The following is a 27,992-nucleotide window of genomic DNA, read 5'->3' as shown; positions in this document are numbered from 1 at the left end:
CGCTAGCACGGAAGCGCGCTCGTGCGGCGCGGCGCCGAGCGACGTGTGACGCTGGCGGCTGTGTTGCAGGGGCGGCGTCGGCGGGCAAGCACGAGAGCTGGGAGTTCGACTCCGGCGCGCGCGACCTCAGCCCGGAGCCGCACACGCTGCAGAAGCTGGTCGAGGCCGCCGGCGGCTCGCTCACCGCGGGGTCGCCTGCCTCCATGCTGGACCTCGCCAACAAGGTGCGTTAACTTTGCAGCCACCCAGCGTCAGCATCCCATCATCAAGTACTTCACTTTAGAGTCCAAAAAGGAACGGCCAGGCGTCTTGTCGAGCAACCGTGTGAATTAAGACGTCAGGAGCGCCGGTTTGTTGTCAGTACTCGTGACGTTACGACGAGATGATTTCATTTCGGTCGTAAAAAAGAGGTCTAAATTTCAAATTAGACCCCGAGCTACGCTGTACCGGGTGTTTCATAAGTGATTGTCAATATTGAGGGGTATGACAGGAATGATAATTCGAAACAAAAAAGTCGACTAAACATGCACTCGAAATCGCATACGTTAAGAGCTGTGAGCAATTCTTGATCTTCGATACTGTGAAACAGATTCTTCTACTGCAATCTCGTTGCTTTTCATATTTTGGATGTGATAGTATGGACCAAAACAACAGAAAAAAATGTCCAGGACTGATGACCTCCGAAGTTAAGACCCATAGTGCTCAGAGCCATTTGAACCATCTTCATTAGAAGAGTTATTTCAAAGTAGCGAAGATGAAGAAGTGCTCATAGCTCTTAAGGTATGCATTTTAGAGCATAGGTTTACGAGACTTTTTTCTTGTTATATCTGTACTACCAGTTCCCAAAATATGGAAAGCAAAGAGCGTGCAATAGAAGAGATTTGTTTCACAGTATTGAAGACCAAGAATTGCTCATAGCTCTTAAGGTATGCGTTTTAGAGCCCATGTTTACTTGACTTTTTTGTTTCGAATGGTCCTTCCTGTCATACACCTGATTGTTGATCTTCGCTTCTGAAACAGTCTGTAGATTTTCACTTCAGACCATTTAATTAATACTTACGAAATAATTTATACTGGAACATTCACGTGTCACTAATATTTCATTTGCACGACGAGTGTCGGCAGCATGCTGCCATCATCAGGCGAATTTGCAGTTGCTTTTACATTAAAACTATTAGTAACAAGTGACTGTTGCACTATATATTATTTCATAACAATCATGTAATACATTTGCAGCCCTCAAATAACACCTATATAACATGGATAAATTTAAGACCTAATTAATTCCAAACCACAAAAAGTACCACATGAGGGAAATTCAGAAAGTTCTTGCAAGCAATTCGTATTTTGTGGCGTATTCAGTAGATGTTCGAAGAAAAGCGAGCACATTATTAGCAGTAGTTATTTCCTGCCAGTTTGACGTAATGTGGTCAACAGATACGAGGTTAATCCCAAACGTAAGGTCTCCTATTTTTTATAAGTACAGAGACCTGTTTATTTCTACAATGGTTTACATCAGTTTACAGATGAACATTTAGCTATTTTTCGACATAATCACCATTTATGTCGATGCATTTTTGTACACGCTGTGGCAGTTTTTGTATGCCCATGCCATACTGTTCAGAAAGTTATGACCCTCTTCTTTCATCTCGTCGTCAGAGCTGAATCGCTGGGACCACAATTAATGCTGACAGGTACTGTGAGATTCTCAAAAAACTCAAACGCACAATTCAGAACCGGAGAAGAGGAATATTGAGCAACGGCGTACACATTCTCCATGACAACCGTTGCCCACACATCGCTCGGCAAACCGTTGCTCTACTGCAACAGTTTCAGTGGGACATAATCACCCATCCACCCTGTAGTCCTGACTAGGCGCCCAGTGACTATCACCTGTTCCCTAGGTTAAAAGAACCTTTGGCCGGAAAGCGATTGAGCTCCGACGACGAGGTGAAAGAAGAGGTTCCTAATTTTCTGAACAGCATGGCGGTGAGCTGGTATGACATGGGCATACAAAAACTGCCACAGCGTCTGCAAAAATGTATCGATAGAAATGGTGATTATGTCTAAAAATAGCTAAATTTTCAAGCTGTAAACTGATGTAAACCAATGTAGAAATAAACAGGTCTGTGTACTTACAAAAAAAAATAGACCTTACTTTTGGGTTTACCCTCGTATTAAGACTGAAGGCAGGGCCGTCCATTGAGTTTGAGCTATTCGTACCTTCGGCAATACAGACAGTCATCGACCTTGGAGTCCCTCATCAGCTACACAACATTATGCTGCCTTTGGCTGCCTCCAACGTACGGCAGTGATGCACTGGCCACATGTGCATATGGACACTCGCTTCTTAAACTTCAGCTAAAAGGTCAACTAGCTGCATGATGCTACTTGTAAAGTATGAGGCGATCGAAAAGTTCTGCGTTCGAAGGCCGTATAATGCAGAAGCGATATGCCACTCAGGCAAAATCGTCGTGAGCACTAAGGCAGTCATTTCACCGACGCACCAGGTCCGTTAAAACACCGTGACCTGCTGCGTGAAGAAGTCCGTAACTGCCTGCTGCACATCCTCGTCCGTTCTTATTGCTAAGGAATCTGCTGAATCGCCTTCGCCATTAACAGAGTTAGTATTCGTGAGGGCCTCAGTTATTTTAGGGCGCTCTCAGGTCGCCACTCAGTAGTTTCAGGGAGGGCTACCTTCTTGTCGTGTTCCAACCACTGACACTGACCGAGATCACGTAACCAGATGTGGGTCCTCACACTGCAATTTCCCAGGATTTTGTGACTGAACGAATATTTTATTCAGCGATGAAATAGAAACATTTTAAATGTGAAGGCCGTCAGTGGAGCTCAGTTTCGACTTGTTAGCCGATACGTACTTGGTAACCTACGACAAAATGTGCTAAACCGTCAGTCTTGGATTTAGTGTTTAACACATTCAGTGCCTCTTCTTACGTAGAGTTCCATTAAAGACTTAAAAGAATGTCGTATTGCCATATTCGTAATTTCGAGAGTCAAGAATTTCTTTTAAAACTGTGCGTTTAGATTTAAGAAACAGTTCCTTACGTTAGTAACTTACTATCTACAGAAATATACTTGTCTCTTTGTGTACTGTCACTTGTCAAAAGCCTTTTTGCGACGATCGAACTTTAACCGCTTATGAAATACATCAGTTTCCCGCGTCACGCGTTACTCCCCGGGTACTCGTAGGCTATGAACAGGAGTCACACAAGGAGTTAATGAGAATCAGTGTCGTATATTGCAAACAGTGGAATGTAAAGGCTGAACGTAATTGAATGTACGTTTATGTGGTTCGCTATTTAACTCTGTTATGCTGAACATAGACATTAGTTGTATTTGCCTGCAGTTGCGGCTGTCATCGTTATTGAATTTGTGTTATCTCCCTAACTGCCAGTAGCGGGACTGGGGTTAGAAGCGCAAATATTCGAAACCTATGGAACTATATAATTTAGCTTGTATCAATAGAATCTTCTGACGACCTCATCGCGACGAGCATATTAAACCCACGTAAGCAGATTTAAAGTACTGCCCATTGCTCAAACGTAGTGCTTCATTAGTATATTGCTGTACGTTTGTATTTGTGGCTAACTTGCCATTTTTTCTTCTACTCTATTTTATTGATAGTAATGGATCATGAAATATTAGAGACGACACCAGCGATAAGTGAGTCATACTTTCTTATTAAGTCAACGTGAATAAAAACTGGAAACAAACAGAGGTTTAGAAACATATTACTTCCCTATCAGTCGTACATGTTTGCATCACTGCAAAACTCCTCCGAGGTATAGCTAGTGATCTCAAGGTGACAGATTTCAAGTATGTGGCTGGGACAGAGAAAGGGGACAAGTGTGAGCGATAGTTTGGATCTGTTCTTTAGACCTTTCGGCTCGGACCATATTAACGGGGTCCGTATCCCGTAGCCGTACTTTATGGAAGGCCTGGTCGGCGTAGCATCTAAGCTTTTTATGTTCATTGTCGATACTCATATTGAAAGGCGGTACTCCTGACAAGAAATCGATGCACCGAACACAACAGCGCCAGCACTACCTTGGCTGAAGACATTTTTTTTTCTTCAGTAGAATGCTTCATTGCTGAAACATCTGAGCAGTTACGACACTTCTGACTTCAAACTTGTGTCAATATCGAACTCTGCAGGTAGTCGGCACAAGAAATATGCTTTCAAACTTTAAAGGTATAGGAACGGATTGGTTACTTTACTGACACATACTATTCTTGCTCACAATTAAACAAACGATTGCAAAAGTAGATTTTAAATGTCGTGTTGGTCTAACTACTAACACCAATGGAGAGTTAAAATTTTACAAGAACGTAGTGGGATTACGTCCTAGCTACAAAATTATTGTGAGCTTAAGCTTTTCTGGCGAATCAACTGTTTGTATTCCTCTCGGGTGTCCACCCACGTGCTGTCGTTTACGAAATGCGATATTTCGACATCGTATCGTACCGTACCGTCATCTTAACGTGATAACGTGTCTAATGATTGTCTTCCCCATACTCTTATCGCTCCACACGGCCCCCTCTCCACCTGATTGGTGTCGGGTAGGATGGAATGCTGAGGGAGTGGGAGTGGCGAGGGGGGTGGGGGGGGGGAGGCGGAAGTGGCCGCTATCGTAAAATGCTGGGCGCGAAATCGGGTACTTCAGTGCTTCTGCCTCCCCCTCCTCCTCGGGCGCGAAAGCTGCTGTTGGCCGACATTGTGACTACGGTTGACTGATCGCTGGGTGTTCCGCTTTACTGCAGCTTTTTCCAGAGCTTTCTCCCTCCGTGAATTAGTTTGTCACAACCAGTGGCAGGGCATACCATAGCGACGCCATCCGTAGATTCATAATAATCTCCATTGAAGAGAAAGACCGTAGATGTGAGGACGAAAGCCACTGTCTCTGTTGATCAGGCCGTCGGCAACTCGTATTTCAACGACCTTCTTTAGAAAACAATCCCAAAATGACGAGGTCTACCTTAGCATCACCGTTTGTTCACATTTGAGTCCCGCGTAAATATGCAGTCGCCTGCAACCACATAGTTTTTCGGTTGCTAGAGTTCCATGTGTCTCTTGTGCTCCTGGCACTCTCCTTCAACAGTCAGCACAGACTGCCCGAAGTATGCCTTATCGTATTTGCAAGGTACACGGTATAAAACCGGTTTACGAACTCCCAAGTCATCTTTCACCGTGCCTAGTAGTGCATGCCTTTTGGGAGATAGACGGATAACGCATTTAATGTTACGTCTGCCGACTTTGATCGATACTTTGCCGGCGTACGGCACATATGCCATTGTCTTAACCTTCTCGTCGTGTTCTATTATTTGGGCTTGTGTCTTCTGCCTGAAAGCACGTTATACTTGCTTCTCTGATACCTCCTTAAGGTGGTTGAGTTCCCTTGGTAGACCTTCTTCGTACGAAATTGCACGGGCCCTGTGGACCAGTGTAGGCAGCATACACTCACACTCAAGGATGAAAGCAGCTGGAGACGTGGAGATATTAATCAGTGTGGGTGGCTTTCTTGTACACGTTGTCCCATAACGGTGTCCGCTTTGCGCTTGACTAGGACGTCCAAAGAGGGCAGTTTGCCATTATCTTCCACCTGCAAAGTGAATTTGATGCTGGAGTTCAGAGAGTTCAGATGCTGGAGAAATTCCTGAATTCTCTCACTCCGTGTGGCCACGCCGCAGATGTGTCATCAAAATATATGGAAAAACGTGTAGGCTTTACTGCAGCTTTTCCCAGAGTTTTCTCCCTCTGTGAATTAGTCTGTCACAACCAGTAACAGAAGGCATCCCATAGCGACGCCATCCGTATATTCATAATAATCTCCAGTGAAGAGAAAGACTGTAGATGTGAGGACAAAATCGAAGAGATTTGTCATTAAGCGGGTGACTTTCTCTGGGGGGAATCGGAGAGGAGCAGAAAAGACACGCCGAATTCAAGAAACCAACAAAATCTGCGTTTGTGGAACAATGCGTAGTTACAGGGGACTCAGTGAAATATGGACAAACGGTAGTGCTAAGACAGAAAACGACATTTTGTAACTGTGTTGTAGAGAGAGGTGTTGAAATACTAGCGGCCGACGGTGTGAGCAACAGAGACAGTGGATTCGCTCTCAGAAAAGCGTGGGACCCAGTGCTGTAGTCTACCGAGAGCTGCATTGTACGCGACGGGGCAGGCAGAAGCACTGAGGCACCGTAATTCGCGCCCCGCAGTCAGCGATCATGTCGTGTACCAACCCCACCTCCCCCACCCGCACCATCGCCATGCCAGTCCACCTGACGCCACGCGCGGCCAGGTTGTGAAGGAAGGGGTGGAGAGCGATGAGAGTATAAAGAAGGCGCGATGTTTCCTTTGCCGTTGGTGATTAAGTGCTCACTCTCTCGGTTGTATGTGTGTTTACGATTAGTTCAACGTTGGAAGTTACACGAGGCCGGTCTGTATGGTTTTGCTTAGAAAGTTCCCGCGCCAGAAAAGTGAAGCTAAATACAGAACTCCTGCAGAAGATCGCCACCTGAAAGCCAGTGCCAGTTGACCCTTAACATAAGCAGAGGTAACGTGCTGCGTATAAATTGGTGGTGGGGGGTCGACAATACGCATTATTGGTCGATTAAACAATGGCGATCAAGCGTTGGAAACAGTAACAACTGTAAAAATGTGGGTGTATGTGTACGTAAATGCTTGAAGTATAACGACCACATAGAACTAATAGGAGAAGCAGACTCCAGACTGGTTCGTTGGAAGAATCGTAAGAAACTGTCGTTCAGCCAGAAGCGAGGTAGCTTGGAAAACACTCGTGCGACCGATTCGTGATTACCTCTCTTCACTCTGGGGACCCTTTACCTGGTACGGTTAATAGAGGTGATAGAGAAGATTTGCACATATGGTCACGGGCACGTTTAGTATGCGCAGGTGCATTACGGAAATATTCATCCAACTCGAATGGGAGAAGCTACGAGACAGATATTGTGTATGGCAGAGAAGTCTGCTGTTAAAATTCCAAGAGCGGCTATTGGTAAAAGAATGAGGCAACATGTTATTTCCTCTACGTACGTCACACAAAAGAGCCATAACGGTAAAATGAGAGAAATTCGAGTCTGTACTGAAGCTAACCGCAGTAATTAATTCCCCGCCCCATTCGTTAATGGAATAGGAAAGAGAGAAACGACAGTGGCACTCGAAGCACTCACCGCTACCTATTGAGAGATATCAGCTGGACGCAGATGTTGATGTAGAGACTGTAAAAACTGACGTCAGAAATGTACGTCTGTTTGAAACACTGAGTTTCTTGTGTTCGGCAGTAATTTAGATTCCCCACTAAGCTGCAGTATCGCTATGGAGTGTGAGGTACTGCGGTTCCGCGGAAGGCTCAAGCCGAGTTTGCAATGAGACCGACTTCTGCGGTTAAATAGCACGCGCGCTCACGCGCTACCACTTGCCTGTGCTCACTTGAAGCCCTCAGACCGCGCCATTAGATACAGTGTTCGGCCTTTCCTTGTGCTACGGTTTTCTGTGTTTCTGTACTCACTCTGGACTGGTCTTGCACTCTTACGACGATCTTGCTGTGTTTGTGACACTGTTTGTAGCTACCCGCCCATTACGTGGACGTACTCGTTACAGACGACTCTGAACTGCAGTTTGTTCTACCGGTCACCGCGTCGTTGTGCGCCGTGTTATACACAACTTTTCTCACCTACGCCGAGTACTATAGCATAGTATCCAACAAGAGATAGAATCGCGACAACCAGTCCGCGCTCATGCCTGCGCGACAACAGTTGAAGGGGAAGCGATGGGCAGGTAATGAGATTGGAAAGCAGTTTCCAGCTCGTTTGTAACGGCAAACATGGTCCAGAAGCGTGTAGATGCCATCTGAAAGCTGTGGCAGATTACGGTGGAAAATGTGAGCCGCTCGGCGCGCAATTGAGGGGTGAAGTGCGTGACACGTTAAGCCTGTGATTGCAGGGCAGGGTCCGGCGGGCCGCGGACACGTGGCAGGGCGCTGGAGGCCTCGAATGCCTGCCGATTACAGCGCCTCGTGTTTGTTTTGGCAATTACAGCGCCGCTTTACGGCTCCCGCGAGGCTCGTCGCTCATAAAAAAAGCAGCCCGCCCGCACTAAACATTTCCACGGGGAACGCAGGCCGCTCGCTGACTTGCCTTTATATTAAAAGCGGCCGCGCACTCGCTTTTCATTAAGTCACCTTTCACTGGCGGTAGTGGCCAACGTGGAAGTAACGCAAGCCTGCTCAGGTATTCGGACGAGCAGCGGCTGTTATTGCAAACTCCACGTCGTGGCGCGGAATAAGCTTCAGTCGTGCATCGGCAGTATGTTGTGGCTGAATTTTCTGCGCTTGGTCCTCCTCTGAAATATGCAAAAAGAAACAAGAGCATCCTTTTTTACGATGATGGATGCAAGTTTGGCCAAATTGTCGACTGCTCAATAGATTCCTGTGACAGTGTCTTCGGGATTCGACTTTCAGAAGATGTTTTGTCTGTGATGCAGTCGTACATGGAGATGAGAAATGTCATGGGATACCTCGTAATATCGTGTCGGCACCTTTTGCCCGGTGCACTACAGCTACTCCTCGTGTCATTGACTCTACAAGTCGTTGGAAGTCCCCTGCAGAAATATTGAATCACGCTGCCTTTGTTGTCGCACATAATTGCGAAGTTGTTGCCGGTGCAGGATTTTGTGCACAAACAGACCTCTCGATTCTGTCCTATAAATGTTTGATGGAATCCATGTCGGGTGATCTGGGTGACCAAAATATTCGCTGGAATTTTCCAGATCGTTCTTCAAACCAAAGAGTTTCCAAGTAGCCGAACATAAGCATTTCCAGTCAATGATCGGTTTAGGTAGACCAGAAGACGCAGTTCATTCCACATATACACATTCCACACTATTATGGAGCAATCACCATCTTGCACAGTGCCTTGTTGACAACTTTGGGATCTGCGCCACACTCGAACTCCACTGTCAGCTATTACCAACTGCAATCGGGATTCATCTGACCAGACCGCTGTTCTGTAGTCGCCAAGGGTCCAACTGATACGGTGACAAGCTCAGGAGAGGCACTGCAAGCGATGTAGTGCTGCTAGCAAAAGCATTCGCGTCGGTCGTCTGCTACCACAACCCATTAAAGCAAAATTTCGCTGCACTCTCGTAACGGATACTTTAGTCGTGTCTCCCACATTGATTTCTGCGGTTATTTTACGCGGTGGTGCTTGTCTGTTAGCACTGACAGCCCTACGTAAATGCCGCTGCTGTCGGTCGTTCAGTGAAAGCCGTCGGCCACTGCGTTGTCCATGGTGAGAGGAAATGCCTGGTATTCTCGGCACATTCTTGATACTGTGGATGTCGTAATATTGAATTCTCTAACGATTTCCGAAATGGAATGTCCCATGCGTATAGCGCCAACTACCATTCCGTGCTGAAAGTCTGTTAATTGCCATCGTGCTGCCACAATCACGTCGGAAATCTTTTCGCACGAATCACATGAGTACAAATGACAGCTTCGCCAATGCACTGCCTTTTACTACCTTATGTGCACGATACCACTGCCATCTGAGTATGTGTACAGCGCTATCCTATGACTTTCGTCACCTCGGTTTATATGCAGTCCTGAAGGCACTGGAGCAGATGAGACGCAATTGATGCAATAACTTTCTCCTCTGCTATGATCGGTCAAGTGGCCAATAGACTATTCGGTAAATGTACTCAGCAGACAAAGTAGTCCACGACATATAACACTCATCACGTGCTACAGTGGCAAGGGAAGCAAGTATCACTCAGAAAAGTGCCTGTCCTTGTGGGTGTGGAATTCAGCAAACGCACTTTGTGTCAAACATAAACAGGTGGCAGGAAGAGACCCCGTACTTACTGAAACTAGTTGTTGTTGGCAGAATTAAATGTTCACTTGCACCGATTTGTTGTATAAAACACCTCGGAGGTCTTCAATTCAGCGTAAGACCTCGAGCTTTCGACAGTTGCCTCCATTCTCTTTGTCAGGAGCGAAGGTACTTGCTCTTGACGAAGACGATGGAGATAATCGTCGAACGCTCGAGGTCTTAGCCTGAACTGACGCATCAAGGTGTATGAGAATGTTTTACACAATAGTTACGAAGCAAAAGAATTCGTTCTCATGCACTAGTCTGTCTTTTACTCTGGTCGAGTCCTGAATCCAATGAACGATAACTGCGATCACGTGTAAAATGTCCAGTTGGGCTCTTCTTGGCGGCGACTGTAGACACGGTCCTGACGTTGTGTTGAGCTACTGTTGGAATAGTAACTGCTAGTGGAGCCGTTTGTCCGTTTATACCCATGTTTGGCGGAAGAATGACCGCTTGGGAAGTTGACGCCCTCTCTGGAATCAGTGCTGTTTGGCAAGGGAATAATCAGCCCTGTTAATCACGGATTCTGATGCGTCTTGGTTATGTTGTAGAGGGACTTATCCTGAGTACCTGGCTAGCGGCTTTTCGTGCGTCGGTCCCTAGTTTCCCAGAAAATCGATATTGAGGTCTTATGCGTATCTCATGTACGTTTAACTTTAAACGTGATTCGGCCAAGTAATCATAACGCAGGAGCTAAATTTGATGGCCAAAATGCAGGTGGTACAAGTACAGATCCCACCCATGAAGTTAATTTCCTTTAATTGTACAGAATATCATTTAATAGTATATGTCATGCAAGACTACTCAAAAATGCGGTACTCGTTTTCGCCGTAATAATTACTTTAATAAATTAATCATTACAGCAAACTTTCTTCCAATGTTTATTCCATTTGTTACAGAGTAGATTACAGAATCGTGTTACTCGCGATCGATTGCATCGCCTGCTGTGCTAGAACGGAATTACGGATGGTATTCGTCATAGAAGCAACCGAAACACAGTTTCGTAGAGCAGCATGTACATTTAAAGAAAACTGCTGTGTTGCAGGTACACGGATTCTTCAGAAACGTCACTGGAAAACACATTTCGTTTAAATCCAGAAGATTGTTCTTTTCTCGAACAACTTCGATGCGAACCTCACGTGTTTGATCATTCCTGTGGAAGCAGGTGCACTAATTGATGCAGAACTGAAGAATGTATTTTTATCGAATCTTCCCTCGAGGCGGTTTCTGTATTAGTCTTTAACAAGTCGGGGGCATTTTAAAGTTTTTTTAATCTGCCTGCAAAAACTATTCGTACAGCACATTCGTGAACATCTTTGATTTCGTGCCGGTAATTTGCGAGTCAACTCATCAATTCTTTTATAAACAGTCCGACCAAATTTCCCAGATAGTTCTTGAATACGTAAGAAAACGTACATCAGTGTCTTTACTGTTACAGTTGTAGTATACTGTGCTGTGAAGGAATGGCTAATCCTGTTCAAAGTCTGTTGGACGTCGATCGGTACTGGCAGCCGGTTTTATCGGTATTAATTACATAACCGAGATCAATATTAGGGATGAATACTATCGTCTGTATCGGGAATCCTTCCGCAGCTGCTAATACTTCATCGATCGTTGCGAACTGTTTGGAGCAGTCTCAGTATTTGGAATTTTAACTACGAACCACAAACGAAATAACATGTGAAGAAAGTGTTCTGTAATGATTGATTTATTAATGGGATTACTAAGGCAAAAATGACTATTTTTTAATAATTATTTTACGCATAAAATTTCAACATTGATTTTCCCGGAAGCTAGGGGCTATTGCATGAGAAGCTGCTAGCCAGGTACTCAGGACACCTCCCTCTACAACATACCTCAGAGACATCAAAATTCATGGTCCCCTTGTGAGTTGCAAGCGGCTCGGTGCTCATCTGTATTTGGCTGTATCTCGTGGGAATCCTCGGAAATGACAAACTGACATGGTGGCAAGGGAGGCTTGTAATATAGGTAATGTACTACCGGTGCTGTCTCAATGGGTGCTATTACCACGTTATTGAAGCCGAGAGCTTATTGTCAGTGGGAGAATGAGTGGCTGGAAGTACAAAATAAAAATTTCAGGCTGACGAAGCCTACAGTTTTGCCATGAAAAACAACGTTCCAGTCAGACAGATGGAAAGAAGTGGCTTTAACACGACTGAGAACAGGGCACTATTCTCTGAAACACATACTCGAATGTGCGATGCCTGAGGCGTACCAGTGTTGGTACGCCACATTTTACCTGATAGTATTGTATACAGGACAGAAGTTTTTCTTTATAACGGTTTGTTCACTGTTTTAAATAACAATGATACGAGTCTGGAAAAAGGTTTTAAGGTTTTGTGTGTCATCTCGACTCCAGCCAAAATTACTGGATAGGTTATTTTAACCCGCTTTAGAGTTGTTAATTCAACTTTTTTTGTTCAGTGATCAAAGCAGCCACCATTATCTGAATCACAATTTTAGCTGATTGTGCATTTCTCTTTTTATGCTTATTTTTAACTGAAATTATACTGAAGCAGTTTTAAAACCAGTGTACGTAACTGCTAACTAACTTCTCCTCGTTGTGACAGTTTCCCCGTTTTTATTAGCAGTTCGCCAACATGTACCAGGGAATGACCTTATCCACTCTTTACAAGTAAGTCGCGTTTTCGTTAATATTTTATCTCATAACTATGTTATAGGCTTATTAAAGGGCGTAGAAAGAGCATGAACCTGCATATAGATATGCAGGATCCCAAGTGTGATTTTTATTATCAATTTTAATATATTGGTAAGCAACCACAGTCCGTGTTGTGGTTACCAGACAGTCTTTCAAGTCTCTAGTATGTTTCTACGCGCAACTGTCCCAACACGATTGCTTGCGTGTATGAAGAAAATATTGAGAATAAAGTATATTCTGCCTGGACGATTATAATCATGATATTGAGCGCCCTGAAACTAATGTCATAGTCATTATCAAAATGGCTCTAACTACTATGGGACTTAACATCTGAGGTCATCACTCCCCTAGAACTTAGAACTACTTAAACCTAACTAACCTAAGGACGTCACACACATTCATGCCCGAGGCAGGATTCGAACCTGCGACCGTAGCAGCAGCGCGGTTCCGGACTGAAGCGCCTAGAACCGCTCGGGCATAGTCGCCGGCTTAGTCATTATCGTTTGCATTCTAAATAGTATGGCATCTCCCATGAATTGCCAGCAAAGACAATGTAATAAGGTAGCTCGTTGGAAATTTTTTGCATACGCTATCTGATGACAGTATCGGGCACGCGTGTGTAATGTGAAATGGATCACTAGATGTCACGAGACAAGGACGTGTTAGTACAGGGTGCGGCAGCGTTCATAGTAGGATATTAAAAACACGCCATCAGGGAGTAACTGTAATTTATTACCTCTTATGTCAATTAATAGTTAAAGGTTTGCCATTTACTGATGTGTAAGTCATTGTCCATTGCGTGGATTACTTTTTGAGTATGACTCCTGTCAAATGATGCCCCCTCTGCGTAACACATTCGTCTAGACGGCGTTGGAAGCTTACCATAACTCGGCGTAAGGTATTCCCCGGGACATTGCCGACGGCAGTTCTGATGCGATCCTTCAATTCAGGAATTGTGGCACAGCGTGTTCGGAACACTTCTTGCTTCAGGTAGCATCATAGGAAAAAGTCTGCACGTGAAAGGTAAGGTGAGCGAGGCGGCCAGGAAATGTCAAAACGGGAAATTACTCTGCCGGGAAATGTCTGTCGCAAGAAATCCATCCAAATTCTGGCTGTATGCGAGGTTGTTCCGTCTTGTTGAAACCATAATTGTACCAGATCCACATCAACCATACCTAATTGGGGAAGAACGAAGTCTTGCAGCATGTTTAGGTAGCATTCACTGGTTATAGTTACAGCCACACCACTGTCATCCTCAAAGAAGTAAGGGCCAATAATCCCAAAGAAAGGAACTCCACGCCACACTGTGACACGAAAACTGTGCAAGGGCTTGATGTGCAGTTAATGCGGGTTTACATCACTCCAATAACGCGTATTCTATTTATTCACCGAACCACATAACTCGAAATGAGCGTCATCTGACATCAGGATGGTATGCAACATTTGTGGATTTTGGCGAAGGAGATCACGCATGGTGAAGCAGAATGCGTCTTGTGAAACCCAATCGCGAGGCCTAATTTCCTGAACAATCTGCAGCTTATATGGGTGAGAATGGAGATTTCGTGCAATATTCTCCTGAATGAGCGATCGGGCGTATGCACAGCTTGCGTATGACGACGAGCAGATCTTTTTGGACTACGCAGTAGTGTAGCACGAACATTTTCCACGACTTCTGGTGTGCGCACAGTTCTTTCACTTCTTCCCGGTTTGCGATTGCAAACAAAACCTGTTGTTCGAAATGCACGTACCCGTCTCACAATGGTCCGTCCATGTGGAACTTTCCCATGACGTCCCAAGTTGAAATGTTGCCGAAATAGACGGTGGGTAGTAATAACAGAGTCATGATTCTTGAAATAACTTTCAACAGCAAAGGCACTAACCTGTGCACTCCACCGCTCCATACCGCCGTCACACTCGAAATGGCAGCTCATTAGTACACGAATGCGGCACGAGCTGACGCGCATTCCTGCACTACGTCATTGTACTACGCAAGTCAAATTACGCCGCACCCTGTGTAAAGGGAGGCTGGGAGTGTTGTGTTCATTGTTGGTGGTGTATATGGAAAGTGGAAATGCAAAGGAGCGACCACAGCCAAATCAAGAGCAGACAGACCCCAAGTACCTGACGGACAGGAACCGTCGAACATTGCGAAGGGTGGTTGTAAAAAATCGCACGAAATTACCACGAGTCCAGCTAGCAGAGTGGCTGCGGTTAGTGAGTTAAAAACACTGGGGTACAGTGGTCGAGCAGCTCCTCATAAGCTACACATTTCTCTGGTCAGTCCTAAGCGAAGCTTGAGGTGGAGCAAAGAGCAACGGCACAGGTCGGCGGATAACTGGACACGAGTGTTTTGTAATCATGAATCACGCTCTACCCTGCGGTAATCCGGTGGAAGGGCTTAGGTTTGACTAATGCCTGGAGAACGTAAGCTTCCATCACGTGTAGTGGCAAGATTGAGGTATCGAAGAGGTGGTGTGTACAGTATGGGGCTCTTTATCCTGGTTAACATGTTGTCCCCTTATAGCTCTTAACACATTTTACATTTTGTCTTGCGCACAGTAGAGGGACAGTTTGGAGACGATGATTGTTTGTATCAGCATAGTAATGCACCAAGTCATAGAGCAGCATCAGCGAGACAGTTCTCCTTCAAGTAGACTGGCCTGCCCAGAGCTGCTACCTGAATTCCGTGGAATAACTTTGGGATGAGCTGGAATGTCGACTTCGCTCCAGAATCCGGCGTCCAACGTGGCCACCTTTTCTGGTTTGGCTCTTGAGCGAGAATGGGTTCCCATTTCTCCACAGACATTTAGACTACCCACTAAAGTGTTCCCAGCAGAGTTCAAGCCGTCATAAAGATAAAGGGTTGGATAAACCTAATAGTAATGTCCACTAATAGGTGTCCCGATACTTTTAATCAGATAATGTACACAGTGTACCCCAGCTCCGTTAGGATTGCTTATGTGAAATTCCAAACTACAGTGCTATCTCGTGGCGAGTTGCGGCGTTACGATCCTTGAAGTTTCAATAACTATCGTGTAAAAAGCAAAAGCAGGCGTCCCGACTGCGAATGGAACATTAGAGCCGGACACTCGTCGGAAAGTGGCGGTGGAGCAACGAAGCGACGTCAACTTTTTACAGTCCTCCATTGGTTGTGGGCGATAACTCGTCGTTGTCGACCACATTACCGAGAGGCAGGTTCCCGGTCGCTCCTCCACGACAGCACCGCAGCCGACAAAGCGACGATCGCACACCAATACTAGCCTAGCAGGCCGATCACAGTCCCGCATTACCCGCCCAATTCGACGAATTTTGCCCCAGCCAACTTCTGGTTGTTCCCCAAACTCAAATTGGTAATGAAAGGACACTGTTACGAGAGAATTAAAGAAAACCAAGGAAATTGTATTGCAATAGTAAATGGAGTTCCAAAAAGAAGACTACAGTGACTGTTTCAAAACAATTTTCAGACGATTTGAGCTGTGTATTAATTCATTGGGGATACTGTTTTGGATAAATATAGTGATTTTGTGAACATAATCCATGACATTTTTCATACCCACAGACCTAACCGAACTGGGACACATTGCGTATAGCTTTCTGCTTCAAAGCTTGCAAGTAGCTCTCAATGTATATCTCTGAATAATGCCATGTTGTGTACGTCACGAAACTTGTAAGTGTGGTATCCTTTGACAGGAGAATTAATGAAGCACAACAATAGTCAGTCACGTCATACAAATATTTGGAATCTGCACTTTGTATAGGTACGACGTGGAACGGTCATATAGGCTCTTTTGAGGGTGAAGCAAATGGTAAGTCACTATTCTTTGGTAGGATACTCGAAAAGTCAAGTCTGTGTACACATTTTTCTATCAGCTGTAACTAAATACTGCGGATGTGCTTTGGAAGGTCACACTAACAAGGGACATTGATTGTCTACAAAGAGGGGCGGGGCAAATGGATAAAGTATTGCTTGGCTGCTCAGATAACGCAACGGAAATGTTGACAAATCTTGAATGGCAAACCCTCAAAGAAAGACCCCGTAAATTTTGCTTGAACATGGTAAGAAAACTTAAGGTCGGAAACTGCAAATACACTCTTAGACAAATAAGACCGAAAAACCACGAAGCAATTATATGGATGGGACACATATCGGTGGCCGTGGTATGGATGTACTGACAAACAAATGATCACAATTTAAGAAAAATTGGGTGGTTTATTCAAAAGAAAGAGCTTCACAAATTGAGCAAGTCAGTAACGCATCTGTCCACCTCTGGCTGTTGACACTAATTAACAGAATTGTTGGACATCCTCCTGAGGGGTAGCGAGCCAGATTATGTTCAGCTGACGAGCTGGTTGGAGAATCCTTTCCATAATGCTCCAAACGTTCTCAATTGGAAAGAGATCCGGTGACCTTGCCGGCCAAAACAGGGTTTGACAGGCCAGAGACAAGCAGTAAAAACTGTCGTCGTTTGCTGACGGCCGTTATATTGCTGAAATGAAAGGCCAAGATGGGCCATGACGGGCAAAAAACGGGTCGTAGAATATCGCTACGTGCCGCTACGTTGTAAGGGTGCCACGGTTGACAACCAAAGAGGTCTGCTATGAAAAGAATTGGCAACCCATACCATTACTATTGGCTTTGGGGCCGTATAGCGAGAGACAGTCATGTTGGTACCCCACCACTGTCCGGTGCTTCTCCAGACACATCTTCGTTGATCACTGGAATTCAGTTCGAAGCGGGACTCATCACTGAAGGCAATTCTACTCCAGCCCTTGAGATTCCAGTCCGAAAGTTCCTTGCCTGGTGACGCACCGGACAGTACTGGGATACTAACATGACTGTCGCCTCCCGTACGGTCCGGCAGCCAGGAGTGAGGGACTGGGGAACTATTTCATTTCATAGCAGGACCCCTCTGATATTTCAGCAAGATAATGCCCGCCCGCACGCGGCTAGAGTTTCTACTGCTTGTCTTCGTGCTTGCCAAACCCTTCCTTGGCCAGCAAGGTCGCCGCATCTCTCTCCAATTGAGAACGTTTGGAGCACTATGTGCAGTGCCCTGCAAACAGCTCGGCATTTTGACGATCTAATACGCCAGTTGGACAACATTTGGCACGACATACCTTACGAGGACATCCAAAAACACTGTTAATGAATGCCAAGCTGAATAAATGTTTGCATAAGGGTCAGAGGTGGACCAACGAATTATTGACCTGCTCAATTTGTGATTCTCTTTCTCTTGAATAAATCGTCCAATTTTTGTAAAATTTTAATCAGTTGTTTGTCGTGCATATACATCACATCGACCGTTTTCCGTCCCATTCGGATAACACTGGACGGTAACGGCGTGCATACTGCGGTATTGCTGATAAATTACTGGCCTCGTCCTCTGTTCATGGCACCTCAATATACATCGGCACCTAGTGGCGCAGTGCACGGAGGGTACGCTACCGCCCGCAATCCGTTATTTGTTATCATCGCAATTTACATGCGATAGGTCTTCCAGGTCTTCTCATTCATCCAGCGCTACAGCAGACAGTCACTATAACTGTATTATTAACTAGCTTAGCGTCCGCTGCTTCGCTTAGTTTGCATAGTAATTACAGCAAAAATAATTTTATAAACATATATTAGGCCTAATGAGAAATAAATTATTAAAAAGCCGTTTCTTTTTCTATGCACTTCTGACAAAGCCGATTTATCGTGATGACTGTTAAATATCTTTCTTTGATTGCAATCTTGTAAATTTTTCGCGATAGTTCAGGCCATGGAAGCATGGCTTTTTCCGAATGCATTTCTTACCAAAAAGCAATTCTGGTAGCTGGAGGTGGAGGTTTTGAGTTCTTGTGGTGATATTTCCATAAAAACTTTTATCCCGTAACACATATTTCGACAGAGAAGTCAAACATGAGTTTTCGTAGATTTTGCTTTAAAAATATTTTCTTAAAATGCGGACAGCCCCAATTAAATTTTCGTCACCTGTTTCACCCCCTTGGGAGTTGAGTTTCCAAAACAATGAAACACGTATTTTTTAAGTTTCTAACAGAAATGGCAAATACAAATTTTCATAGATTTAGCTTTAAAAATGCTTTCATAATGAAATATATTCATTCAACTTTTGATCCTCTGTTTCACCCCCTTAAGGTTTGAATTTTCACAAACACTGAAACACGCATTTTTATTTCGAAGCGAGAAGACAAATACCAGTTCTCATTGATGTAGCTTTAAAAATGTTGTAGTAGTTCATCAAATTCTTGTCGCGTTTGCAGCCGGATCAAACTGTCATCTGAACACAAAATTTCAGCGGTCCAGATGCTAAAACACATGGTTTTTTATTTCTGACCGAGAAATCAAATATCAATTTTCGTAGTTCTATCTGATTGCCTTAATAGCGACATATTTTCAAAAAAACCTTTCATCCTCTACTTCACCCTCTGGTGGGGGGGGGGGGGGGGGAATTATGAAGAGCCCCTTTTTAAATGGCGCGTAAAGCATAAGCTCAACATCCTCTCCTGATTTCAAGTTTCTGTCCTTAGTAGTTTAGGGTGGGCAATGATGAGTCACTGAATAAGTTCAAAATGGCTCTGAGCACTATGGGACTTAACATCTGAGGTCATCAGTCCCCTAGAACTTAGAACTACTTAAACGTAACTAACCTAAGGACATCACACACATCTATGCCCGAGGCAGGATTCGAACCTGCGACCGTAACGGTCGCGCGGTTCCAGACTGAAGCGCCTAGAACCGCTCAGCCACACCGGCCGGCCGGCCAGTGAATAACTCAGGACATTTCCTGTTGTGTGTAGACATAACACTGCCGGATTGTGTGGTCATGGGCGTCGCATATTCTTCGCGCTTTTTAGTTCCCCAATGCAATAATTTTCATAATTGGTCTGCGAGATAGATGTAGCCTATTGTATGCTTCGAATTCTTTTATCGGTTGTAGTGGGATCACTACCAGCAGACTAAGTTGTATTACATCTTGCGCAGTCGGTGCCGTAATTTACACGGAACATAACGAAGTTACAAAAATAGCTATAGATCCGTAGTTACGGGGCACCCTTTAGTTCATTCACCGTGCGTCTTTGCGAGCCTGGGAATATGATTATGCAATTTGTGAAGTTATTCACGGCGTGAAAGAGGACGTGGAGACACACTCGAAAACGATGAGACGTCGGCCATTCATCGCCGCGGAAGGTGGGCGTGCTCTACAGAAGGCTATGCGCGCGGCTCGCGCTCTCGCCGAGTACCTGCCAGCCGGCGGCAGCAGGTGGGCGGTGGGGGCGGCACAGCCCTGCGGGGGCGGAGCGGCCTTCCTTTGACCGGCGAGCACCTCTCTGCCGCCGGCGTAATGCGCCAAGTGGCGGCCGGTGCCTCCTCGCGGTGCCGCTGCCGCAGGCGCCGCGCGGCCTAAGAAAAACACGGCGAGGCCGGCCGCGGCTGCAATCGATACGCGCGCCAGCGCTTTCTGCTTTAAGCGCCTCATTCCGCTAACAGCCCCACACTGACGAGATCCTCAGTTTGGCACGCGAGGGCGCCTCCAGCCGTTATTTTCCAACCGCCATTATAGAAACGCGTCGCAAATGAATGTGCTGAAGTGCAAAGCAGCCAAAAGTTTTGACGACGTCGCAACGATACTACAGATAGAAAGTTTTAATTATCGCCACGAAATAAAAGAGGCTGCGACCAAGAAACTCGGTTGTGGTATCAGTCCTTCTTCTACGGATTCACCCTTCAGTGTCTAACAATACCACCGCTTGCAAAGTAGGTTAGAAATCAGATTAATAATGTTGCTCACGCAGCATATGTTCGCTTTATCGGGCAACAACAAAGTTATTGACTGTGGATGGTATCGTCAGAATGGAAATAATAAAGTCATTGTAAAAAAAGTCATTGATTGTGGCACTGATCTTGAATGGATTCCCACGTAGATTTCGTTGAAGTTGTTATGGTTCATCTTGTTGATTCTAGGGTGATTCTACTTTGACTGCTAGAAGGTCTAGATCTGTATTTTAGCAATATTTGAAGACCTAACGAATGCGTTTTTCAGGAAATTCTTAATGATCAAACAATCCCAGATCAGAACAATGGAATGGTAGAAATAATTTTTGACTTGGTGCTCACTATCCACATTTTTATTAAACTTCTTGTAAATTCACATATACTTCTTCTTAATTGTCACATCATCAAGAAAACAGTTTTGTATCAATCTTCATAAATTTAATTTCCACTTTAACCAAACACAAGACTTGACTGTTCTTTTACAAAGCGAAATAACAACTTAACTTCTGCAAAGTGAAACAAAGACTGCTCTGTGCGCATTCGCGCCAAAACGGTTACAAGTTAGTCAAAGATTATGATAGTCTCACAGAAATGGATATACACAAGAACCATATCACTGTAATATATCGACACATCGGAGTACCTGGGGTGGTGATGATGTTTGGTATGTGGGGCGCTCAGCTGCGCGGTTATCAGCGCCCGTACAAATTCCCAACCTTTGCTCAGCCCAATTTCGCCGCTTTCATGAATGATGATGAAATGGTGAGGACATCACAAACACCCAGTCATCTCGAGGCAGGGGAAAATCCCTGACCCCGCCGGGAATCGAACCCGGGACCTCGTGCTCAGGAAGCGAGAACGAGACCACGAGCTGCGGACGTCGTCGGAGTACCTATACATTAATAAAACCAAATGTGAATAATGTCACAAAAATATGTCTGATACTTCGCAGAAAAGTAGTACGATATTACTGGTATCGAGAACTGGGGTTGGAGTGCCGTAAGAACCATTACAAGTGCCACACATTATTGATGTGAAAACATTTATGTGCTCTTCGCTCGAACTTCCTTGTATCAGTAAGTGCTGTCAGATTTAAATCGCTAACAACTACGAGACCATAGAGTCTAATGGTTCAAATGGCTCTGAGCACTATGGGACTTAACATCTGTGGACATCAGTCCCCTAGAACTTAGAACTACGAGTACTTAAACCTAACTAACCTAAGGACAGCACACAACACCCAGCCATCACGAGGCAGAGAAAATCCCTGACCCCGCCGGGAATCGAACCCGGGAACCCGGGCGTGGGAAGCGAGAACGCTACCGCACGACCACGAGATGCGGGCACCATAGAGTCTGCTCAGAATTACATTAGGATTGACAGTTCGGCGGGAGCACGTGCTGGCGCGGTGCAGAGTTGCCGAGTCCCGCGTAATCTTAAGTTTCGTTCAGATGGTTCAAACTTGCAAACAACTCACTTTATAAATACGGATGGAGAATGCAGTCCGTTGGCCGAACAAGTTTGATATTTTTAACAGTTTTCTGGTTCTAAATTGGGACATTATTGACTGCTTCGTTTGTTGGTGCTATGCGTGTAATTATTTTATATTTGTGTTTTAGATTTCCCCCGAGTCATGTTATGACAACGTATTTGTGAAGACATCGGCCAGGAACGTTGCAAAACGCCATTTGATTGTGAAAGTTACGACGTCCGTTGTATCTACAACAGCGGTGCAACTTAAATTTATTAACTGTGCAAAACAGTGCATGATTTATGTTGTTGTAATTTATAGATTCGTGATAATTAATTGTTAAACAAATGTGTTCAGTTTATTTTGTTGTCTCTAGGTGTGTGTCCACGATCCTTCCATGTCCAAACTGGGAGTAGGTTGCAATTTAGTTTGAAATTATTAAAGTAGATCAGCTCACAGTCCACTGATAAAGTGGAAAGTCGTGCAGAAATTCATTATGTGCATCTGAAGGGCAACAACACTGCAAAAATCGCTGCTGAGTAGGTGGAAGTGTACGAAAACTGTGCACCTTCATAATTATGGCTCAGTGGTTGGACGGTGCAGATGCATCCAGTGTGGTCAAAAAAGTCTGAATGGCGAAGAACGAAGGCGCAGATCGTCTCTGTCAAGATGTGGGAATCGCAAGAGAAGTGGAGACCTGGTACTCAAAGATTCGCGTATCACAATCGAGCCGCAACTGGAAAATGTGAGAATCATTCATGGATCAGTTTTCAACAAGCTGCACGACATTTTGAATGTTACAAAGGTTCACATGCACTGAGTATGCCCGAGGAACAGACACACCAGTAGAAACGTTATAGCAATCTCAGGCCAATCCAGATCACATCTTTACCCACATAATTTCCATGGACGACTGCTGGAAGTATCACCAAGACCCCGAGACAAAGCAGCAAAGCTAGTAGTGCAAACACGTGGATTCACAACCGCTGTTAACGTTGAAGAGCAATACCATCGGGCAAGGCGACGCTGAGTGTTTCTTGGGACTGCAATACTGTGAGACTTACTGATCATGCTCGTAAAGTGCAAAATGTCACTGACCACATTACCGAAAACTCCTGTCGAGGTTACGGGAGGCTCTCAAGGCGGGAAGATGTCCAAGTACGTGTTTTTGCTCCACTTCTAAGCCCCAGATCTTTCTCCACACGACACACTCACACATGCTTCTCCTTTGAGATTTCAAATGTCACCTCTCCCTTCGTTTTCTCTTGACACGTCTCGTAGTGCGTTCTTACTCTGTCCTAGGATGAAGAAACCATTGCGTGGCAGGCATTTCGAGAATACGACGAAGAGATTTTCCAGGTGGAACGTTTCCTATGCAGCCAAAATGGAGACTTGCAACAAGTAAGGTCTGCCAAGTCATCCGTCACCACAGAAAAAAATTTCTGTGCGCACTGTTCAGGTCTGCACCGAAGATTTATCCTGAAAATGTCGAGATAAAATCATAACTGGTGTTTCGTATTAACATGTAATTTAACTATCAAACCCTTCAATACAATCGTTAGAGAATAATAAATCACAAGTTTTGACTGCCCCTGGACATATGTCCGATGGACCAGCTACGTAATCAATTTGCGCAGTTTCTTCATTTCCATTCCGATGTTGCCGTAGCTCGGCATCGTACTTTTTAGGGTTTTTTGGATTCCTCTCGACGCGAGCTTTCCTCCGGCTTGTGCTTTCAATAATTCCGAGCATATTTACGAGCCTTACGACACAACTTTCTTTATTTTGTAATTTTCAGTTTAATACCGATTTTCACTTGTATTCCGGGGAATGTCTTATCTCACTTTGGGTCCTAGTAGCGCTTCGCCAGCTCTTCACAATGACACCCGAATCAATATTCTAGCTAAAGGTGTCACTACGCTACATCAATTTAAAATATGACACAAAACAAATTAGGAATGGCCTCCACAGTTACGGACAAAAGAAAAACTACGCGACAAACACGCACAGACAGAATCTACCCATTGTGGGATCAACCACTGTTTACACACTACTATAGTCTGTTGTACATTATTTTAGAACTGACAGCCACGACGAACGTAGTAGGGGGAGCCCATACGGGGTCACGGACCGCATTTCGCCTATCTCACGATGTTGTAGCCGCAGCAGACACCCGAAGTTGCCAAACTTTGACCCCACCGCCACAACACTTCCACTTACACTGTGTTTTGAGTTTCAGGCTGCTTGCTGTGCTGTGTGATCATTATAGCCTGTGATTTTGTTAGACGTCGTTGTTACTGCTGCAGTTGTTCTTTTGTTTGTTGTTTGTGATATCTGCTGTGTGGACTGAACAATGTTAGACATAGTTCACCGAAAGTTATGACTGGAAAAGTTCCACGTCCTTCTTTTGGTCAGGTTTGCGCGCTAAGTACCTACTTTGAGATTGAGAAACTTAATGGCGGCCCACTATTCTCCGTTAAAAATGTAATCGATCGAACTGCTGCAGCTCTGAACATAAAAGTTTACTATGAAATGTTCGAGAAATACAATTAAGCTGAAATAACATCGAAACTTTAAACTCTTTGAGGAGAAAGTTGTATGGATAAGCGGATTACCAATATCGATTCGTCGTCATGTTTATGATTATTACCGCATAAAGGAAGATCCGAGACTGCATATTACTGGTCACTGTTGAGAAATCATGTCTTTTTCAAGTTAGTCGCACACACTTTTTTCATTTCATTAAATACGAACAGTTACAGTTACACTGACCCTTGAAGCAACTGTCACAGCGGCGAGAGTGATATCAGGAGGGTTTATGTATTGTCACGACAGAAATGAAGAACAGGAGGATTCAGCTGAATGTTTCAAGTGCGGTATTAACAATGGTAAATAGCACATAACAGAATTATATTTTCGTAAGTTTCGATATCTCAACACGAACGCCGTATCAGCAACTAACTCAAAATAAGGCTCATCTCAGGAATTCAATTTATATCACACAAAATAAACATTGCTGTTTACAATATAATTACTGTAATACGGAAGTAATGTTTCTGTATCGCTTTTGTTCTTTCTGCGACAACTGGCTGGACTATTTAAGGTATGTTTCTCACCGCCATAAACACGCATAAAACTTAAATTTAGTTATGTTACAAATACGTAGATGGATCAGAAAATTTACTAACAGGTTAAGAGTAAGCCTTACGGCGATCCGTTTATCATAACGAAATCATACGAGCGACTACATAGCACTCGTCGCGCGTGTGTTCAATTGTGTGTCATATTTTAGGTGGCTATTACACTATCAAATTTATTACACAAAGATTTTTATCCGATGTTGGACAGACATCTTTGACAAAAATCTTTGACGTGGCGCATCCAATATTTCGTCAAAGTTTCAAAATGGTGGACAACACATTGTTACTATGCTCTGCAGTTGCGTTTACTACTATTACTGCATTGTGTTTGTATCTGGAAGAGAAACGGAGAAAAAGGATAAAGAAACATACTTGGGTGAAGCTATGGCTTTCACGGCGAGATAGTAAAAGTGTACAACAATTTTTTTTACGGGAGCTGCAAGTCGAGGACGTAAATAAAGAACCACGGCCGTTCACCGCCAAGGTGCACTTTATCGACTACCAAACGTCAATTACGTGTCTCATGAGCTAGAGCCAAGCCGCTTAACCCACATTAGCTCTTGGTTCAAAATGGTTCATATGGCCCTGAGCACTATGGGACTTGACCTCTGAGGTCATCAGTCCCCTAGAACTTAGGGCTATTTAAACCTAACAAACCTAAGGGCTTCACACACATCCATGCCCGAAGCAGGATTCGAACCTGCGATCGTAGCAGTCGCGCGGTTCCAGACTGTAGCGCCTAGAACCGCTGGCCACACCGGGTGGCGACAGATCTCTCTTAAGTCATGAAACGAGGCATCAGTTTCAGAATGTACGTAATTTGTTGTAGTTGTCACGATTCAAGGAACTGGATCAAATAACTTCGTTTAAGAACAGTAAGAAACACGTGATTCATTAGACCCAATGCTAGTTCCCATGCCTTGATGAGGTTATAGCCGCAATCTCGGTTGATGAGTCCGTCCCTGGTACGAATTTCGATAGCCTCTCTAACGACGCTGTCCCAGTATTTAGATGACTGTACCAAGGCCCTAGTATGTTGGTAGTCCATTTCGTTATTTTCGGACAAACACTGCTGTGCGACCGCCAACTTGTTGGGGTACCTAAGTCGAGTGGTCTCTAATGTTCTCGGCAACGATCTTCGATGGTGCACACAGTCTGTACAATATAAGTCTTCCCACACTGACACGGAATCTGGTATATGCCGGCCTTCCACAAACCGAGATCGTCTTTGACACTTCCCAGTAATCCCCGTGTTTTATTGGGTGTTCAAAAGACAGTTCCTACTCGGTGTTCCCTCAATATTCGTCCTATTTTCCCCGATAGTGCGCCAGCACACGGTATATAGGCAATGACTATCTCTTCCTCCGTGACTTCTTCCGTCTGCGCACGCTGTGCTGTAGAGGTGAGGCGGAGAGCGCGTCTGATCTGCCATTCCGAGTACCCGTTTTTCTGAAACACAGTTTTGAGGTGTTCCAGCTCGTGGGGCAGACTCTCTGCGTCAGAGATGGTGCGCGCCCTGTGCACCAGTGTTTTTAGCACCCGATTCCTCGGCGAAGGGTGGTGGCAGCTATCTGCATGCAAATACAGGTCGGTGTGCGTTTTCTTCCTGTATGCCCCGTAGCCCAGGGTGCCATTCGCTCTTCTGTAGATCATGACGTCCAGGAATGGTAATCTTCCTTCCACTTCGGTCTCCATAGTGAATTTGATGTTCGCATGTATGGAGTTCAGATGTGTAAGGAAGTGTATGAGCTTGTGCCTTCCATGGGGCCAGATCACGAAAGTGTCACCCACATAACGGCGTCATCCAAATGGAAACCTACTTGTTTTCTCCGTTATGTGGATGACACGTAAGAAACAGTAAGAAACACATTTGCTTCGGGGCCGCCTCATTCGATCTGTATGTATGTAGAACTTCGCCGATACGGAAATTCGGACTGAGCTAATTGACAATTCCGTATATCATTATATAAGTAATACTGACTGGTTCTAGAAAATTCGCACTGATTGCGGCAGTGGCAGTCAAATTCTGACGAATTGCTGCTTCTTTTCATCGTTGCATTTTTTGTTTCCATTGCAGCTTGAGATTGATACACGCCAGTTACTGGGAATATCTGATTACAAACAGCCCAGTAAGGATCGCGTTTCGTCGTGTGTATTGTGAATTACAATTATTATTCCGTCACTTCCTTTTCCATTATGATAAATACATCGTGTGTGGCGAAATGATTTGAAACACATTGGGGCTGACGTCGCAGGAGCAGCATGACATCGTAACTTTATCATAAGTTCCTGCCGACGCGAAATAACTCTGTCTCTTCGCACGTACTGAAGCACACTCCTGGTACAGTGAGTCAGTAACCCTGTCATATTTGCCGGCCGCAGTGGCCGAGCGGTTCTAGGCGCTTCAGTCTGGTACCGCGCCCGTTACGGTCGCAGGTTCGAATCCTGCCTCGGGCATGGATGTGTGTGACGTCCTTAGGTTAGCTAGGTTTAAGTAGTTCTAGGGGACTGATGACCTCAGATGTTGTCCCCTAGTGCTCAGAGCCATTTGAACCTGTCATATCGTCCCGTGAACGTATACCGAGATGTACGTTTAAAAAGTGTGACGCGAAGATACTCCCCATTGCGGCCACAATTATTTTGCTGAGCCGTGGTGAGAACATTTCCAAGAAGCGATTATAACAGAATTTCTATTCTGATGAATTCGCCTCCCCTATATGATGGCACACAGATAATCAGGAATTTCTTTTAAGTATTATTACAATAAAAGGTCATCTTTAAACTAAAGGATAAGTCATCAGATTCTTCGTTTACCGCATATAATATGAGAAGTGGATTCTCGTCTCACGTAACTGCCGTTCTAGATAAGCTCTAATTAGATTATATAATATTATTTACGAATTTATCCTGACTTCTTATTAATGACCGTCACTTTACATAATTATTCGTGTTTTCCGAATTGGAAGGAATGCGATAAGAAAGCGTAAACTATTTCTTTCTTTAAAACATAAT

General features: G+C 44.6%; 1 protein-coding gene across 2 annotated transcripts in view; it reads left to right on the top strand.

Moving 5' to 3' along the window:
• Positions 1 to 27,992, top strand: part of LOC126187797 (colorectal mutant cancer protein) — a 582,723-nt gene that overhangs the window by 189,789 nt on the left and 364,942 nt on the right. For both annotated transcript variants that reach the window (XM_049929077.1, XM_049929086.1), the window contains exon 3: positions 70 to 224. In XM_049929077.1, the coding sequence (XP_049785034.1) occupies positions 70 to 224 (155 nt within the window). The remainder of the gene's footprint in view (positions 1 to 69; positions 225 to 27,992) is intronic.

This window comes from Schistocerca cancellata, chromosome 1 (assembly GCF_023864275.1).
Source record: "Schistocerca cancellata isolate TAMUIC-IGC-003103 chromosome 1, iqSchCanc2.1, whole genome shotgun sequence".
Taxonomy (NCBI): Eukaryota; Metazoa; Arthropoda; class Insecta; order Orthoptera; family Acrididae; genus Schistocerca; species Schistocerca cancellata.
The sequence above is the reverse complement of the archived record's forward strand: the minus strand, read 5'-3'. Positions and strand labels throughout refer to the sequence as shown.